We start from the raw sequence: 19,853 nt of genomic DNA, 5'->3' as shown, positions 1-19,853 counted from the left end.
TTTCGGAGTGTTGTTGATATACAGCTTTTGCTTTGCATGGTAGAGTTTTAACTTGCACTTGTAGGTGTAGCAACGAATTACACTGCTCAAAAAAGGGAACACTTAAACAACACAATATAACTCCAAGTAAATCAAACACTGATTGACAATAAATTTCACATGATGTTGTGCAAATGGAATAGACAACAGGGGAAATCTTTGGCGATTAGCAAGACACTCAATAAAGGAGTGGTTCTGCAGGTGGGGACCACAGACCACTTCTCAGTACCGATGCTTTCTGGCTGATGTTTTGGTCACTTTTGAATGTTTGTGGTGCTTTCACACTCGTGGTAGCATGACACGGACTCTACAACCCACACAAGTGGCTCAGGTAGTGCAGCTCATTCAGGATGGCACATCAATGCGGGCTGTGGCAAGAAGGATTGTTGTGTCTGTCAGCGTAGTGTCCAGAGCCTGGAGGCGCTACCAGGAGACAGGCCAGTACACCAGGAGACGTGGAGGAGGCTGTAGGAGGGAAACAACCCAGCAGCAGGACCACTACCTCCACCTTTGTTCAAGGAGGAACAGGAGGAGCACTGCCAGAGCCCTGCAAAATGACCTCCAGCAGGCCACAAATGTGCATGTGTCTGCACAGTTAGAAACCGATTCTATGAGGATGGTATGAGGGCCTGACATCCACAAATGGGGGTTGTGCTCACAGCCCAACACCATGCATGACGCTTGTTATTTGCCAGAGAACACCAGGATTGACAAATTCACTACTGGCGCCCTGTGCTCTTCACAGATGAAAGCAGGTTCACACTGAGAACATGTGACAGATGTGACAGAGTCTGGAGACATCGTGGAGAGTGATCTGCTGCCTGCATGACCCTCCATGTGCTCGCCAGAGGTAGCCTGACTGCCATTAGGTACCGAGATGAGATCCTCAGACCCCTTGTGAGACCATATGCTGGTGCGGTTGGCTCTGGGTTCCTCCTAAAGCAGGAAAATGCTAGACCTCATGTGGCTGGAGTGTGTCAGCAGTTCCTGCAAGATGAAGACATTGAAGCTATGGACTGGCCCGCCCTTTCCCCAGACCTGAATCCGATTGAGCACATTTGGGACATCATGTCTCGCTCCATCCACCAACGTCACGTTGCACCACAGACAGTCCAGGAGTTGGCGGATGCTTTAGTACAGGTCTGGGAGGAGATCCCTCAGAAGACCATCTGCCGTCTCATCAGGAGCATGCCCAGGCGTTGTAGGGAGGTCATACAGGCACGTGGAGGCCACACACAATACTGAGCCTCATTTTGACTTGTTTTAAGGACATTACATCAAAGTTGGATCAGCCTGTAGTGTGTTTTTCCACTTTAACTTTGTGTATGACTCCAAATCCAGGCCTCCACTGGTTAATAAATTAGATTTCCATTGATGATTTTTGTGTGATTTTGTTGTCAGCACATTGAACTTTGTACAGAACAAAATATTCAATGAGAATATTTCATTCATTCAGATCTAGGATGTGTGATTTGAGTGTTCCCTTTATTTTTTTGAGCAGCGTCTGTTAACTGACAATGGTTTTCTGAAGTGTTCCTGAGTCCACGTGATAATATCTGTTACTGAATGATGTCGGTTTTTAATGCAGTGCTTCCTGAGGGATCAAAGGTCACTGGCATCCAACGTTGGTTTTTGGCCTTGCCCCTTATGTGCAGAGATGTCTCCAGGTTCTCTGAATCTTTTGACGTTATGGACTATGGATGATAAAATCCCTAAATTCCTTGCAATTGTATGTTGATAAATGTTGTTTTTAAACTGTTGGACTATTTGCTCATGCAGTCATTCACAAAATAGCGAACCACACCCCTTTCTTGCTTGTGAATGACTGAGCCTTTCGAGGATGCTCCCTTTAGAACCAATTATGACACGCACCTGTTTCCAATTAACCTGTAACCTGTGTTTTGATTGCACATCTTCAATTGCATATAAGATGAACAGGATTAACAAATCATTCTATTGATTTTAATTAATTTTTACACTGTTAAACTTAATTGGGTTGTAGAAAGCAAGGGCTTTTTAAGCTAACATAAGCATCTTTAAAGCTGAGTAAATCTTGAGTTCAGCTTGTTTAGAAAGTGAGCAGACTGTTTTCTATGTTTCCACCACATCATTTCGTTAGCCTGCCAACTATAAGCTCTGAATCAGGACCTTTGGGACAAAGTTTTTGTGTATGTTAGCGTAAAATGTTATCTGTTCTTGTGGACAATGTGTCATTTTATCCTGCAAGCTGACTCGGTGCTTTTTATTTAGTCTCAGGGCTCTCTAGTCAGGCAGTGGATGTTTCTACATTTAAAACGATGATAAATTAGTTCAATTCTGTTCTTAAAATACAAAGAGGTCAGGTTCATTAATTAGGTAAAGTTAATAATGTTTACTAGAGATAAATAATTCAACATGTTGCCTTGAAGGTGACTGGTGCGCACCTTCATGGCACCAAAAAACAATTTGATGTTGAGATGTTTGCCAGCCAGAACAACTGGGGAGAAAAATGGTGATGGATTATTGGGGAAGAAATAAAAATGTGAGAGGTAATTTGAGACACACAGCAGCCCATCTCTCCCATCCTCCTATATCCCACCTATACTTTTCTGGCACTTAATTTGATAACATTACAGAAAAGTAACAGATGCCTTTTTTTCAGTACAACCTTGTTATAAGGCTGCTCACTACATTGACTGTTATTTACAATCAGACTTAACCTTTCAGTTTTGCTGTTTGTTAAAGTTCATCTGATGACAAATGCTTGCAGGTGACTATGGAGAGAAAAAAAACTGCTGAAGACAGTTCTTTGTGTCAATTAGAACTGTAACAGAATATTTTTACTGTTTTTCATTCAGCGTGTCAAGTCAAAGTTTATTCATTGAGCACCTTAAATGCCATCAAAGCTGACCTTTTGGTCAGCTTTACTAAACAGGTCAAGAAATGCTGTTCAACAATAATAGTAAGAAAAGCAGTAATGATGGTGTGAGGGTGGGTGCATACTGGCAAATACCTGTGTCTGAATCACTTGAAATACCATTAATACAAATATTAAGATGCAATAGAATAAAATTCCTCAGGCTGCTAGTAGTGTTGTAATGGTGTGGGGGATTATTCGATGACACTTTGTGAGCCTTTAGTGCTTAAGGTTACAGTGTAGTCATCTTTAAAAAGCTTATCCAGCAGGATAAGGCACTACCTCAGAAAGTTAAACCAACCTTAACCTGGTTTCTTGAACATGACAATGAGTTCTCTGATCGCCAATGAGAGTCATCAGATCTCAATCCAGTGCAACTTCAACCCTCAAGGCACCTTGGGGGACCAAACGTATACTTTCTGCTTATTATTACTATTTTTTTTATTCTCAATACCTCAGTCATTTTAAATGTCAGTTCTATGAAACTTGGCCATGACTAGCTTTTTATTTTTATTTTTAAAATGTCGTTATTCTTTTGATTGCAAGTTATGTAGAACAAGAGCTATGCATTTTGCATACACTCTTTACCTTCGGTACCGATTTGGTCCCATTGACTACCATTATAATCACACATTTTTGATGCACTGTAATCCTGGCATTTTATAATACCTTTCCCATGATCACCAAAATAATAAACATCTACCTTCAAAATACATTAGGCCAGTACGTAATCGGACGGCAAATGCCGGCTTAGATAACGGCCCTTCTCAATGTCTCTCCTTTGCTACAGAAACAACTTCCATTTCTACTGGAATAATTTGAAAACATTTCAGAAGTGTGTATGAGAGTATTTCAGTAGTGTGTGTAAGAGCATTTCAGTAGTGTGTGTAAGAGCATTTCAGTAGTGCACCCTGCAGTTTGCAGACATTTCTCCAGGAGACTAATGCTGGAAGGTCCTGTCTGGAACCAGTGTGCCAAATGTGGAGCACATAAATCCAAAATGCACCTTACTGTAACCTGTGATTTATGCCTTAAGTCGTGTATGCATGGCAAAAATCCTAAAAAAAATATTAAGAAAAATAAAAAGCTTAATATCTGTGGTTTAGTCTGATGGTATTGAAAATATTCTTTGCCATGAACATAAAACATTTTTTAATCTTTCATTTTTATTACAATTTTATAAAATGTACTGTTTTGGGTCCTAAACATGAAAAGTCTAAATTTTCATAATAAACGATCATTGCTCCACAAATAATAATACATCAAAATCAATACTGGTATTATATTTTGACCAGATCAAGTTGTAACATCCAAAGTATTCCAATTTAGTCTTTATTTTTTTTAGAAAATATTACATATTTTGTGTTTTTTGCATTCAAAATCAGGCATTTTTGGACAAAACTGCATTAAAATATAGAAAAGATGAAAAACTTTATATCTATGGAAAGGTCTGAAGTTCTGATACAGTGAAAAACAATTAAATAATAAATTTTTATTACACTTTTATAGGAGGTACCGTTTTGGGACATAACGGTAAAAACTGTATTTTGAAAATAAAAGTGGCTCAAGGGATAAAGGGAACATATCATGCAAAATCCTGTTTTGTAGCCCTTAAATATATGTTGTTCTGTACTTGGAGTCTGTAGGAGTACAGAAAAGTTGTATTTAGTCTCTCCAGGTGCTGTGAAGATATCTTTATGTACTGTTTGGGTCATATTTTTCAGTCTGTTCAGTTCTCTCTATTCTCTATTACATTTTTTGAACTGTTACGTCACAGTATTTGCTGCCGAACACAGAATTGAGGACATTTTGACAGTGAAAGGGGTTCAGCCTGGTTATAGCAAAGGGCCCCCAATAAAGTGGCCAGTGAGTGTATAAAAGCCAGAAGTATCTTCACTATATATACATGCCAGTAGTATAACATTTGTACTATTTTACATGTAACATACTGGAAGAAAATACTGCAAGATAATATGAACAGGTCACCTATACAGTTGTAAAGCCAAAACATGCAATAAATTTCAGTGTTTGGTTTCATGCATAGCAATGTAATAATATTGGAATTTGGTCAAATATGTAAATGTATGCAGAAAAAGACAGAATATCTAAGATGTCTTCCACACTGTCTGAACAAATTCTACAAAAACATACAAAATCCCTAATTGAAAACATAGCCCTACTGTACAGTCAGTTACTGAAATTAAAGTGCATCATCAAATCATATCCTGCCTCTTGTTCCATAACCGCTGGATGGATGGATATCATAAGTGTATGCATCCATGTCAAAATGTCAGGTTTCAGTGATGGTAAAGATTTGACTTTGATAAATCATCTCAAAGTTATTTTATTTTGTTACTTAGTTTGGTAGTGTGATGGTCTGGGGCTGTTGTGTTACTTCAGGACATGGATGACTTGCCATAACTGATAGAACTATGAATTCTGCTCACTACTTTGGGTTTGGACTTTGACTGGGCCATTCTAACACATTAATATGTTTTGTTTTAAACCATTCCATTGTAGTCCTGGCTTTATGTTTAGGGTTGTTGTCCTGCTGGAAGGTGAACCTCTGCCCCAGTCTCAAGTCTTCTGCAGACTAGAGGCTGACATTTTTTCGGGAATCCCGCGGGACGGGAGACAGCATCAGTAAAGATCACGTGATTGGGACGGTACAGGATAAAAAATGAACGGGAGCAGACGGGAGCGGGAGCTAACCAATAGGAGGGAAAATAAACTAGGATCAATTGTCTTTGGAAATGTTAAACTGAGACTTTGTTATAAACTTTAAGAAAAAAAAACTTGGATCGATGCCGCCATTGTGTAGTTTTTTTCCAAGAAGCCTAAACTATAATGTGAGTCAAACGAACTACACGACCCACAAGCCAACAGTGCTCGATGTTTTCCACCTGCGTTCAGGATGGAGGGAGCAAACGCAGGTGGAGAACTGGACGTGGTAAAATTGGATTTGTAACGTAAAGTCAGAAGTAAGGACTTATCTATTAAACTCATAGAGCTGACAGGAAAGTCGCAAATATCACCGAACTTCAGGAGAGTTGAATGTAGCGGTGTTAACACGCTGTCTGCTGCTTGTAAAACGTGTTTAGTCGTAATCAAGTTCACCAGTGATGAAGGGACACTTGTAAGGCAGATTCTGGATTAAATCAGCCCTGCATCTCTTCATTCATCAAACCACCATGTGTCAAGTCTCATCTGACCAACGAAATTGCTGCATGTGCGCTAAAGATTTAAGAGGTAAGGTACGGAAGCCCATGAGGGGACATGGGGAAATGTATTTATTTTCAGGGCTGTGAACCATTGAGGTACAGTTTCTTAATTGTGAAGGTAATACCTTTTTGACCTTTTGTTCAACAAGTACAGTTCTCTTACTAGGTGCATTTTTCTTTTGTTCCAGCAACTTGAAACATAAAAGTGATGTCATTGTTCAAAGGAAACAATCACTTAATAAATAAGTAAAATACAACTATGTACATTTTGTTTATTCAACTAAGATAGGCGTGGTCTGTTTCCTTGTTTGATATTTTATTATTTCTTCATTATTATTCTTTTTACTTTAACTGGCCTTTACTACAGCTAAAAACAGGGACCTAACTGGTCCTTCAAAGAAAGAAATTGCCAAAAGACTAAATGAAAAAAACAAAAACGGGAGTGGCACAGGAGTGGGAGTCGTTCTAAATGGGAGCGGGATGGGAGTGGGAGTCAATTTACCAGGAGTGGGACGGGACAGGATTTTTTTTGTTATGCTGGCCTGGGATTGGGATGGGACAAGACATTTTTCTGTGGGAGCGGGATGGGACAGGAGAGAAAATCCACTCCCGTGTCACCCTCTACTGCAGACTCCAACAGGTTTTCTTCCAAGATTGCCCTGTATTTGGCTCCATCCATCTTCTCATCAACTCTGACCACCTTTCCTGGGGCGGCTGTGGCTCAGGTGGTAGTTCATCCTGTAACCGGTGGGTTGCCGATTCGAACCCCTGCACTGTGTCCTTGGGTCCTGCTGATGGTGGTCAGGGACTCAGTGGTGCCTGTGTCTGGCAGCCTCACTTGAGCCAGTCTGCCCCAGGGCAGCTGTGGCTACATGGTAGCTCACCACTGTCAGTGTGTGAATGTATGTATAAATGGGTGAATGACTGATTGTAGTGTATAGCGCTTTGGGGTCTCTCAGGACTTAATAAAGTGCTATACAAGTTCAGGCTAGTTACCATTCCCTGTCCCTGCTGAATAGAAGCACTCCCAGAGCATGATGCTGCCACCATATTAGACAGTGGATAATGGTGTGTTCAGAGGGTTAGTTCTCCACCACACATAGCGTTTGGCATTTTGGCCAAAATGTTCAACTTTGGTCTCGTCTGACCAAAGCACGTTCTTCCACATGTTTGCTGTGTTCCCAACATGGCTTCTGGCAAACTGCAAACGGGACTTCTTATGGTTTTCTTGTAACAGTGGCTTTCTTCTTGCCACTCCTCCATAAATACCATATATGTGCAGTGCATGACTAATAGTTGTCCTGTGGACAGATTTCTCCACCTGAGCTGTGGATCTCTGCAGTTCATCCAGAGTCACCATGGGCCTCTTGGCTGCATCTCTGATCAATGCTCTCCTTGTTCGGCCTGTAAGTTTAGGTGGACGGCCTTGTCTTGGTAGGTTTACAGTTGTGTCATACTCTTTCCATTTCTGGATGATGGATTGAACAGAGCTCCATAAGATGTTCAAAGCTTGGGAGATCTTTTTATAGCCTAAGCCTGCTTTAAACCTCTCCACAACTTTATCCCTGACTTGTCTGGTGTGTTCCTTGGACTTCATGATGCTGTTTGCTCCCCAATATTCTCTTAACCAACCTCTGATGCCATCACAGAGCTGCTGTATTTGTACTGAGATTAGATTACACGCAGGCGGACTTTATTTAGTCATTAACAATCATCAGGCAACTTCTGAAGGCAATTGGTTTCACTCAAAGTTACAGGGGTTGAATGCACACCGCATTGTTCAGTTTTTTATTTGTAAAAATAAATAAAAAAAATTCCACTTCACAATTGTATATAATTTTGTATCGGCCTTTCACATAAAATCCCAATAAAATATATTTATTTGGTTGTAATGTTTCAATATATGGAAAAGTTCAAGGGCTATGAATACTTTTACAAGCCGATATGCAGTAAATGAACAGTGGTAGTGTGGGATTATAGCTTCAGTGTTTATCACTGTTTTGTTTTCTTTGGAACAGAGCTTACCACAAACTACAAATACACACAGGATGACCTCTGTCCCCAGCTAAAGAATACTTAATATCAGGAGTCTAGATTTATGCCATTTTTTGGCAGTGAAAGGTTGCATTTGTTTGATGTGGACCAATCTGGTGAATAATCTTGTCTCTGTTTACAGATTGTTTAGCATACTACTGTATGTTAATTCAAAATGAGGATACCTGCAGCAGTTTTATAGCTGGTAACATTCCAGATTACACAGAACACAAATATCTCAATGTGTTTGTACAAATACAGGGTACTAAGTAAAAAAAAGGAGGTAGGACTTCAATTGATAAAACGTTTTAGCTATAAACAGATAGCACAAATTATTTATTTAGTTTACAGTTATAAAAATGTTGTCTATGACATTTATTTGATACTTTGATTTTGATAAGATGAGATACAGCAAGATGAGATAACACAGGTGATTGTTAACATTTACTCTGTTTAAAATCTGTCCTATTTCACGCTATAATGCCAATGATCAACGAATCAGCTTTTTTCAGTTAAATATATTTATAAAAATCAAGGACTAAACTTTACTATATTCAAAAGTAATGATATAAATGTAAAGTTTCAGTGTTACCTGAAACATGACTTGTTTTTGAAAAAAGAAAAATGTAATGATATACACATGGCAGAAGACAAGGGTGAAGTATGGAAAAAACCTCTACTGAGTTATTTTTTAAATAAATGTTTTTTTAAATTGTGGAGCTCTTTTTAGAGTGACACTAACAACAGCAAACCTTTATGACACTTTCTACTGTGCCAGAGTCCGGTTTCTGGAGTGTATCACGCCAGTGTGAACCCATCCCGTACCCTTAAGCAAACCAGAAAACCGTATTCTGGCATGGTTACAGCTGCTGGTCTCGACACGGTTTAAAGACAGACGGACGGACAGACAGATAAAAACTTTACTAATCCCTTTAGGGAGAATTCCCTCAGGGAAATTAAAATTCCAGCAGCAGCATAGTGCAAACAGAGAGAAAGAAAAAATATTTAAAAAAACTTCAGCGGGAAAGATATTGCACATTATTTTTGCACAAAATCCAGATCAGGCTACTACTACTATTCCTACTTGTCATGATCGCACCAGTTTTGTGTTTGTCTTTGATTGCATTCACCTGATTTTCACAGGAAACCCAAATCTCTTTGTAACATTTTCTGGCATATTAAAATATAGACCTAAAAGCGACATGTGACTGTTGATGTTTTTTTAACTCCAACTTTTAAAAATTGTACCATGCCTTGGTAATCGGTCAGTGCTTAGTGTACAGCTCATGTTTATGGGTGCACACAGAGGCTAACCACTGTGCATGATATACGAGCAGAGAATTACAAAAGTGCAGAAATGTAGACAAAAATGATTGTTATGTAAATACCATTTATATGTATGGAAATTGGCCAAAATGTGATGCTAAAGCAGCTGCCCAATAACACTTGATGGCATAATGCCACCGCTTATGCAACCTAGTGCCAATTACTCCAGATATTCCAATGATTTATTTAATCATTTTTGTACTCTGAGTGTTTAACTAAGAGGGGGGTTAGGGGCTGTCTGTTTTCGGTCTGGGAGCTTTAGGGAACCAGATACCCAAGTGAGCCACATGAACAGAATGGATTGTACTTGTATCTGTGCTCGTCGTCTCCCGCTTTATCCGGAACCAGGTCATGGGGGTAGCAGACTTAATAGAGATCCCCAGACTTCCCTCTTCCCAGACATCTCCTGGAGCTCCTCCAGGGGGAGCCCAAGGTGTTCCTAGGCCAGCCGAGAGATATAGTCCCTCCAACGTGTCCTGGCCCGCCCTTGGGCCTCCTCCCAGTGGGACGTGCCTGGAACACCTCCTGGGGGAGTCATCTAAGAGGCATCCGATACAGATGCCAGAGCCATCTCAACTGACTCCTCTTAATGTGGAGGAGCAGCAGCTCTACTCCGAGCTCTTCACGGATGGCCGAGCTCCTCACCCTATCTCTAAGGGAGTGCCTGGCCACCATGCAGAGGAAGCTCATTTCATCCACTTCTATCTGGGATCTTGCTCTTTTTTTTTTTTTTTACTGTGTCCGGTCCGGCAGAGTAGCACTCAGAATTGTTGTCAGAGTGCCTAGAAGAAGACCAACAGATTTACTTTCACAAGTGGAGCATTACGGCTAACGCTATAATGCTCTGCTTGATATTTATAAAAGAAACTTTATTAGAAACTGCTTTAGGATTATTTCAATTGTTATGGACACGGAGATGGAAACGAAAAAGAAAAAATAAGCAAGAAAGAGAGAGAGGTGGGGCAAAAAGGAAAAAAGGGAGAGAAGGACAAAAAAATGCAGGAGAGAAAGAAGGATCAAGAGAATATAAGACAACACTACAAGATTGCTTCTACACCTGCTGAAACATCTATAATAACAGCATTGTTACAAAAAAAGTGCACAGTACTAATGAATGCAAGATGTATTTAGTGGTAACTGCGGCTCAATATAGAACACCTGTGGGTTTAAGTGTGAGCGAGCTTGTGTTCACAAGGTCTCTCCATAAGAATATGCAATTGCGAGTATGAGGAACGACAGACCAGTCCCACTTGACCCGAGACAGACACAGTGGAGATTCGAGCCACAGACATCCAAAGGCCCCCCAGAGCACGGGAACCCCAGGAGAACCACTGCCCGGACTACTGTAATCCCCCCAGAGAAGAACAGAGGAAAGACCCGGGCGAATCACCCAGCAGCCACAGCACAGAAGCCCCAGGGAGCTGCAGCGACAAGCTCAGAGGCCCCACTGGCAGCCGTCTACGCCAGAGCAGATCCAGCCATGAACCAAGAGACCCGAGAACGGAACCTCGGGACACATCACTCCCCAAGCAGAGGGCCAACAGCGCCAAGGGGCCCAGGCCCTGGCAAGCAGCCACAGGGAGTGAGGCGGCACACACCAAAGCACCCAGTCCTGGACACCAACTCTGCACTCTGGTGACACCAGCCACCAGAGTGCAGGTACAAGACATGCTCCACCGGTCCACCCACCTGACCGCAGCCCGGGATCTCATTCTTACGGTCATGATGCTAATTTCATGACCATAGGGTGAGGGTAGGAATGTTGACCGACCTGTAAATCGAGAGCTTTGCTTTTCGGATCAGATCTTTCTTCACCACAATGGACCAGCACAGCATCCTCATTATTGTGGTAGCCGCATCGATCCATCTGTTGATCTCCCGCTCCTTCTTCAGCTTGACGGCATACCTTACTGCCGGTGTCCACCACCGGGTTCAGGCATTGCCGCTACGAAACGCACTGCAGACTTTGCGGCCACAGCTACGGGTGGCAGCATCAACAATAGAGATAGAGAACATAGTCCACTCAGACTCTATGTCGACAAGCAAACCCACCCCAGCCCCCCGCTTCTTCCACCAAAGTAGAGAGTCCAGCCTCGAGAAGCTGGGTTCCTGAGACTACACTGTGCGTGGAGTTAAGCCCCACTATTTCTAGCTGATATTTTTAAACCTCCTGCACAAGCCCAGGCTCTTTCTCTTTCACCTCCAGCCAGTTTAAACTTCCGGAGATCTGGTTGGCAAGGTCTCAGCCCTGCCTGATCCTCTTTGCATTTGTCCTTCATTGTTCCCCCTGCAGGTGGTGGGCCCACTGAGGGTTGGCCTCGCATCTCTCGTTGTGGCTTGGCCAGGCCAGGTCCCACAAGGAGCAACCCGGCAAAGGCACTTGCCAATGAGTGGGTGATAAAGGTGGGACAAGGGTGGGACCCCGGTTCGGTCCTGCCGGGCGAAGTCACGTGTCTTGTCGTAATAGTCCTCATGAAGGTGTCTGAACTGCTCTTTGGCTGACCCATCACCTACAGCCTGTTTGCCATTGGAGACCCTACCAGGGGCATTTAAGCCCCGGACAACATAGCCTCTAGGATCATTCGACCACTCACAGCCCTCCACCATGTTAAGGTGGCGGTTCAAGGAGAGGAGCATGGATTGTTTAATTAAAAAAATCAAGTGCGACCTGAACTGAAGCTTTGGTCCTGCTCCTCACAGATAGCTGAGCAGGCCGGGCCAGTGGCCAGACTACCGGGAATTGTCCCGGTGCTCCTGATGGCCAATCGAACACCACCTAGGTGACAGGAGCCACATGAATCCTCTTTTAATGGCCAATATCATTTTACAAATTTCAGGATGAAGGCCAGAAACCAACAAACTATGCAGCTTGAGGTTTTAAAAATCAATTGACATCAGAAAGATCTTTATAGCACAACAGGAATACCTGTCATTACTATAATGGATGGTCCCTACACTGCTTATAGATTTCTGTTTAGAGAGAGTACATATTCTGAAAAAAAAAAAAAAAAAAAGGGGTTTTCGGATCATTATTTAATCCACCTCATCCCAACCTACAGACAGAAACTAAGAGCTTCCAAACCCAAGGTTCACACTGTTAAGAAGTGGACTGAGGAATCAAAGCAGATGCTATAGGCCTGCTTTGAATGCACAGACTGGACTGTTTTTGAAACCTCAGCCACTGACTTAAACCAACTAACTGATGTGGTGACATCATACATCAGTTTCTGTGAGGACATGTGTGTGCAGACCAAGACCTTCTGCACCTTTGGGAACAATAAGCCATGGTTTACTCCACACCTCAGGAATCTGCGCAGGGAAAAGGAAGAAGCTCACAGCAGTGGAGATTGGGCGTGGTACATGCAGGCCAGGAACAAACTAACAAAAGAGATCAAAGCAGCTAAGAGAAGCTATAGTGAGAAGCTTAAGAACAGCCTTTCTACTGGTGACACTTCAGCTGTATGGACTGGTCTGAGAAATCTGACTGCCTACAAGAGCCCCTCCACCCATCGTGAACAGAGTCGTCTCCTGGCCAACCGTCTGAATGGCTTCTACTGCAGACATGACAAGAAACCATTCACACCTCAAATCAACCCCTCTACATCCCATTCAGGAACAAATTCCTCCCATAAAGCAACCAACCCCCCACCGTCAGATCTTCTGCCTGCACTAAAGATCTCCGAGGAAGACGTAAACAGGCTCTTTCAGCGCAAGAAAACAAAGAAACCTGGAGGACCTGATAACGTCTCCCCATCATGTCTGAAAGCCTGCTCACATCAACTCGCTCCGATCTTCACAAGGATCTTCAACAAGTCACTGGAGAAATGTGAGGTCCCCTCCTGCTTCAAACGATCCACCATCATCCCGGTTCCCAAGAAACCCACCATCCTAGGATTAAATGACTACAGGCCTGTAGCCCTGACGTCTGTGGTCATGAAATCTTTGAGCGGCTGGTGTTGAAGCACCTGAAAGACATCACAGGCCCCCTGCTGGACCCCCTGCAATTTGCTTACCGAGCAAACAGGTCAGCAGATGATGCTGTTAACTTAGGTCTACACTTCATCCTGCGACACCTCGACCACCCAGGGACGTACGCCAGGATCCTGTTTGTAGACTTCAGCTCCGCCAGGATCCTGTTTGTAGACTTCAGCTCGGCCTTCAACACCATCATAGCAGACATCCTCCACCAGAAGCTCACACAGCTCAACGTCCCAGCCTCCACCTGTCAGTGGATCAACAGCTTCCTGACGGACCGACAGCAGCAGGTGAGACTGGGGAGCATTTTCTCCCGATCCAGATCAATAAGTACTGGTGCCCCCCAAGGGTGTGTTCTATCCCCACTCCTCTTCTCTCTGTACACAAATGACTGCACCTCATCAGACTCGTCCGTGAAACTCCTGAAGTTTGCAGATGACACCACTGTCATTGGACTGATCCAGGACGGCGATGAGTCTGCATACAGACAGCAGGTGGATCGGCTGGTACACTGGTGCGGTCAGAACTACCTTGAACTGAACCCACTCAAGACTGTGGAAATGGTGGTGGACTTTCGGAGAACACCACCCCCATACACCCCCGTCACCATCCTCAACAACACTGGACCACTTCAGGTTCTTAGGAACCACCATCTCTGAGGACCTGAGATGGTCTTCGCACATAGACACTGTTCGAAAGAAGGCCCAGGAGAGACTGTACTTCCTGAGGCAACTCAAGAAGTTCAACCTTCCACAGGAGCTGCTGGTCATCTTCTACACTGCCATCATTCAGTCTGTCCTGTCTTCATCCATCTCAGTGTGGTTTGGCTCATCCACAAAACAGGACAGGTCCAGACTGCAACGAATAATCAGGACTGCAGAGAAAATAATCAGGGCTGACCTTCCCTCCATCCAGGACTTATACATGTCTAGGGTCAAGAAAAGAGCTGCCAAAATCTCTGCAGACCCCACACACCCTGCACATAAACTGTTTAGAGTTTTACCTTCAGGCCGCCGCTACAGAGCACTGTTCACTAAAACCAGCTGCCACAAAGACAGTTTCTTCCCCCAGGCTGTTTCTCTGATGAACATTTAATAGAGTACAGAACAACAGCATACAGATGTTGCAAATGCACCTTTTCTATTAGATATGTGTATATTGTACATTGTAAATTGTAAATTTGTATATTCTGTAATGCAAAAACAGAACAAAAGAGCAAAGTGTACCGGAGTCAAATTCCTTGTTTGTATGTACGAACTTGGCAATAAAGCTGATTCCGATTCTGATATTTATATGTTTTATAACATCTGTAATTTGTCAGCTTCTTTATAAGCCATAATTTATAAAAAGTCGTTAAAACATACGGCCGCTACAACAGTTTTTGTGACAGATGCATGCTCATCCTGCAACATCATTGTTTTGTTACATGACTCAATGCATAGCAATGGCTCCTGCTTCACCATCTATAGAGGCTAATAGGAGATGTCCAATCCAGTAATATATATATCAATGATGATACCGAGAGTCTCATAAGCCTTAGTATGCTTGTGTGTATAAAAGCATTTGTTTAAATCTAGTAAAGAATAAACATTTATTGATGAGCAACAGTATGAGTGCTTGCAAACATTGCTTGGTTCCATAGAGAAAAGATTATTGATCTAAACCCCCCACAAAGGCTTCAATATGCAGGGCAGCACCTTTCACTGCCCTTGGTCAACCAGCGACATATTCCAGACAAGATGAGTAAAAAACGGCTGAACCCATCATGACAACATATGGTATTTCTGTCTGTTTGTTTTTTCTTCCAGACTGGTGGCTCCTTGCCTCAGCAGCCTGCTGGACAAGCGTCCACAAGCCTACTAAGAATTTTAATTATTAATGAGTGTGCTTCAACAAACAGAACTGGGCCAGGAGTAAGCAATAAGAAAGTAGATTGCAATTTTCAGTCCCCCCCACCCCTTCACATACCATCTGCTCAGCTGCTGGCACAGGTGGAGGGATATAAATAGGAGTTAAGCATCTATATGCAAGTAAACTTAAACTGTCTGTGTTAAAACAAATAGTATGAAATGTTTGACAGAGTTCAGGAAATTGCATGGATGCAGAAAGGTTCATACACTCACTCACATACCTGCAATCTTGCCCTTTAGTCAATCACTTCTGATGTAAAGTAAGCAAAAACATTCAACAGGAAATCTTCACATCCATATGTGCATTTATGTGATATTACCATGAAGAAAGGGAGGAACATGGAGAACACAGGGAGTGAAAACTAGGCTGATTGTATATAAGGATCGTAGGAGCAGCAGTCATGGAGAAAAGGAGTTCTCAGTGCATCTGCATCAGGCTTTGAACTGCCTTTCACAACAAATCAAAGCTAAAAGGCTCTTCAAGAAGAAACAAGGGTACAGTTTTTTTGCTACAACGGATGAACATGGACAAGCAGACCAGGAAAGCAGCTACTGTTTGCTGAGTTGTATGTGTGTGTGTGTGTGTGTGTTTCTGTTTATGGTTACACAGATATCTGGTTATACCCTTGGAACTACTCCTAGGACTCACTGTGCTTCTGTTTCACACCCAGTTGATCTTCTCGCACTCACTCACCAGCCTTGTGCCAGAGGATGGCTGCGCTCCCTGCCAGCCTTGAGGCTGATGACTTGGCCACTGAGGTAGTAGTGCTGGATGACATGGAGGGTAATAGGTCAGGCTGGCCCAGCTGAGGTACCCAGTGTTTCTCATGCCCTGTCCTGGCTCCTCCTGTCAGTCCCTGACTGGACTTGAAGGTGGTGCTCCCTCCCAGAGCTATGTTGGTATTCCTTAACAACCAGCGGTTCTGAATATGTGACACAGCCTCCTCAGCCACCATCCCGCCACGTGCTGTGACGGTCAATGAAGCATGAACTGTAAGGTCCTGAGTCTCTTCGGCCCACAGATCAGACACACGACACTGATACACCCCCTCGTCCTCTTTCTTCACTTTGGAAAGACTGAGGTGGTGAGAGATGGCATTCCCTTGAACACGCACTGTCTGAAAACCCAAGGCAGAGAGATATGGAAATATTACAAAACAGGCACACGTTTGGATAACAGCTGGTTTTAGGATCATTAATCATCAGCTTAATGAGGCTGGCTTCATGTTTTATGACTGGGGGTAGCTACAAATCCGGCATCAAATTATGATCATGTGTTAGCTGATAACTAACACATTCATTCTTGGAAAACCTCAATGTTTACCCAATAGGGGGCACTTTGGTTAAAATGTGACATCATCAACCCTAAGATGTAAAGAATAACCTTCACTATTGACAACCTGAGTTATAAATCATAAAGAAAAAAGTGATGACTAATATAAATGAGTAAAAAACCCTAAATAAAATTAGGCTCCCGATGTAGGTGTTCAAACTTAGTTACACGATATAATAAACATATTTACTTCAGAAAGGTATGGGTTTTTATGTATTTTTGTATCTTGTCTTGCTCAGTTTATAAAAGGGGTCACTTACACTTATTTTTGTAGCTTCTGTTAAACTGCCCTGAAACGATAGAAGCATAATAAATCAAAGAGAAACATTCCTTATGGTTAAAAAAAAACAAAAAACAGACACTTTGTTTAAGCAAATTTCAAACAGGAATTGCATTTTTTCCACTGGGAAGAGCAACAGATAAACAAAGAGAACTTGCTGGATGAGGATTTCTCTCAAAGACGCCATTCATAACCTCCCAGCTCCCCCCACCTTCTCCTTTAAACTCATTCTATCCCCAGTGGTACTTATATAGCTAAGGAAATTTAGCAGATGTGACTGTATCTCCCAGACCCATGAGATGGTAAAAAAATCCAAATGACTCCAGTTGATTTGTCATACTGCAGAGATGCAGATAAACTGGATGGCTGGTTGCCTTGGACCAATTGCTCAAACAAGTAAAAACTTCAAACACTAACAAATAAACTTCTTAGATACTGTGAATTTTGTCCTAAGGATTTTTCTTGTTGAAATATTTTTAAACAATGTCTAAATGTTCCATAGGCATGTAAGCTAGAACTGGCAGATATTTGGTCTAAAAGTCCAGTTTTTTTTAATGTTTTTAGATGTTTATCAGAAGTCTAAATGCAGACCTGCTTAGGCTGAGATTAGTTTAAAGATGTGTCAATCAAAACATACATTTCTGCACAGTTTGTTGTCACAGTAAAATACCATGCAAAATATATCCATTCTTTCTCCTGACTGGATTTAGGGAACAGATTTCCTAAGATGTGCATAATCAGGAGACAAGTTTAAGGACTGTGGGTACCTTGGTCCTGTTCATTGGAGAACCAATCTGCAGGTCATGAGGTGCTTCTTTAGGGCTGTACAGCTTGATGTACCACCACTGAATTTCCAAAGACATCGGTGCAGAGCTGAGGGCTTTGAAGGCACAGGGCATCTCTACGTCCTCTCCTTCCCCAACACTCATATCTTTAGGGACTTCAATGAACACAGCTTCAGGTCCATGCATGAAGAGGAAAATACAGCAGATTTACGAATGGGTTGGAACTGAAACTGGATCTCTTTACTGTTTTGCAAACCAAACAATCTGAATGGCAACATCTGACCATTCTCAAACTGTATTATTGCATTTAATCTGGCTCAGCTTTATCAAATCAGACTGTTACAATAAAAGCACAACCTCATCAGTCCTGTTTTTATATCTTGCTTTAATGTTAATATTTTGAAGGACAGTCTGCAGACTTAGTTTTAGCATTCAGCAGGGGACATACTGGCTTATGCAGGTTATCCACTTCAGGTTACTTACCATCTGCACATATCATGAAGTGGGAGTTGAGAATGAAGTAATATAAGAGTCTGTAGAGTCCTGTTTTTTCCATGTCACAGGCAGGCTTTCACACTTAGGGTAGACATGAAAATGTCATGGCTTGAACCTGGCAGCAACGGAACCCGTCAGCTCAAAAATCTCCAAATGTGGACAGGAAGGGAACCAGATTCAAGCCAAGCAGCAACATGTAGCAACTCTGGGACTCGGAAGCTGAAGAATTAGCCTGCCCGGATTTCAGCCCAGGAACAGAAAGAAAGAAAGCAGTGCAAGTGCAAGGAGGCAGCTTTAATCTCCTGATGAACCAGTGGCTGTGTTATTCCCCGACGAGTCTGCTCTGTGAGAAGACAGCGAAGTTCACTACGGTCAATGGAGTGTAAGTGCGTTCTATCTTCCGCCCGTTGCCCCGCTGAAGGAAACCTCCTTGGTGCTCACCTGCGACACCCATCACATCCCCAGCTCCAGAGAGAGTGTCGGAGAGGCAGAGAGTGCTGGCGCTGCAGCAAGCAGAGAGAAGACCGGGAGGACAACATCTCTCTGGTGATAAGCTCTGAGTCTGTCCTTACTGCTGCTGTCGCGGAGCTGGAGTCCTCCCTCTCCTCCACTGTGCACTCTCTCCTCTGCACACCACCAATGGCCTAAAAATAATAAACACAGTCCTCCACCTCCTCACTAAATTGGGACTGTGGCACTTTATATTAACACCCACAGTTCATTGTAACAAATATTTCAGATCATATGCACACTGCCTTCACACTTAAAGTGGATATATGCTTTTAAATACTTCCTTCTCTATGAGGTTCCATTAGTGCCAAAAATATGTTTATGTCTCTATGTATATGTGCTGTGCTTATGTCTATGTATGCTGTATATGTAAGGTGCTTATGTCTATGTATGCTGTGTATGTGAGGTGCTTATGTTAGGTGCTGATGTCTATGTTAAGTGTATATGTTAGATGCTTATGTTAAATGTATATGTTAGATGCTTATGTTAGATGCTTATGTTAGATGCTTATGTTAAGTGTATATGTTAGATGCTTATGTTAAATGTATATGTTAGATGCTTATGTTAGATGCTTATGTTAGATGCTTATGTTAAGTGTATATGTTAGATGCTTATGTTAGATGTACATGTTAAGTGTACATGTTAGATGCTTATGTTAAATGTATATGTTAGATGCTTATGTTAGATGTACATGTTAAGTGTACATGTTAGATGCTTATGTTAAGTGTACATGTTAGATGCTTATGTTAAGTGTACATGTTAGATGCTTATGTTAGATGTACATGTTAAGTGTACATGTTAGATGCTTATGTTAGATGTACATGTTAAGTGCACATGTTACATGCTTATGTTAAGTGTACATGTTAGATGCTTATGTTAAGTGTACATGTTAGATGCTTATGTTAAGTGTACATGTTAGATGCTTATGTTAAGTGTATATGTTAGATGCTTATGTTAAGTGTACATGTTAGATGCTTATGTTAAGTGTATATGTTAGATGCTTATGTTAGATGTACATGTTAAGTGTACATGTTAGATGCTTATGTTAA

At 42.2% G+C, this 19,853-nt stretch overlaps 1 protein-coding gene across 4 annotated transcripts in view; it reads right to left on the bottom strand.

Annotated features, from left to right (window-relative positions):
• The window catches only part of vstm2b (V-set and transmembrane domain containing 2B), a 33,667-nt gene extending 14,561 nt beyond the window's left edge, over positions 1 to 19,106 (bottom strand). For 2 of the 4 annotated variants that reach the window (XM_047362246.1, XM_047362248.1), the window contains exons 1-4: positions 18,283 to 19,106; positions 17,782 to 17,969; positions 16,995 to 17,024; positions 16,096 to 16,519 (exon numbers count right to left, since the gene is read on the bottom strand). In XM_047362246.1, the coding sequence (XP_047218202.1) occupies positions 16,096 to 16,519; positions 16,995 to 17,024; positions 17,782 to 17,969; positions 18,283 to 18,355 (715 nt within the window). In that variant the 5' untranslated portion in view covers positions 18,356 to 19,106. Of the gene's footprint in view, positions 1 to 16,050; positions 16,520 to 16,994; positions 17,025 to 17,781; positions 17,970 to 18,282 lie in introns of all 4 variants that reach the window. The other 2 variants (XM_047362249.1, XM_047362247.1) reach the window with 2 other exon arrangements.
• Between the last annotated feature and the right edge of the window lie 747 nt (positions 19,107 to 19,853).

Source organism: Girardinichthys multiradiatus, chromosome 4 (genome assembly GCF_021462225.1).
Source record: "Girardinichthys multiradiatus isolate DD_20200921_A chromosome 4, DD_fGirMul_XY1, whole genome shotgun sequence".
In the NCBI taxonomy this organism is placed as follows: domain Eukaryota; kingdom Metazoa; phylum Chordata; class Actinopteri; order Cyprinodontiformes; family Goodeidae; genus Girardinichthys; species Girardinichthys multiradiatus.
Note: the sequence above shows the minus strand (reverse complement) of the source record. Positions and strands in the feature narration are given on the sequence as shown.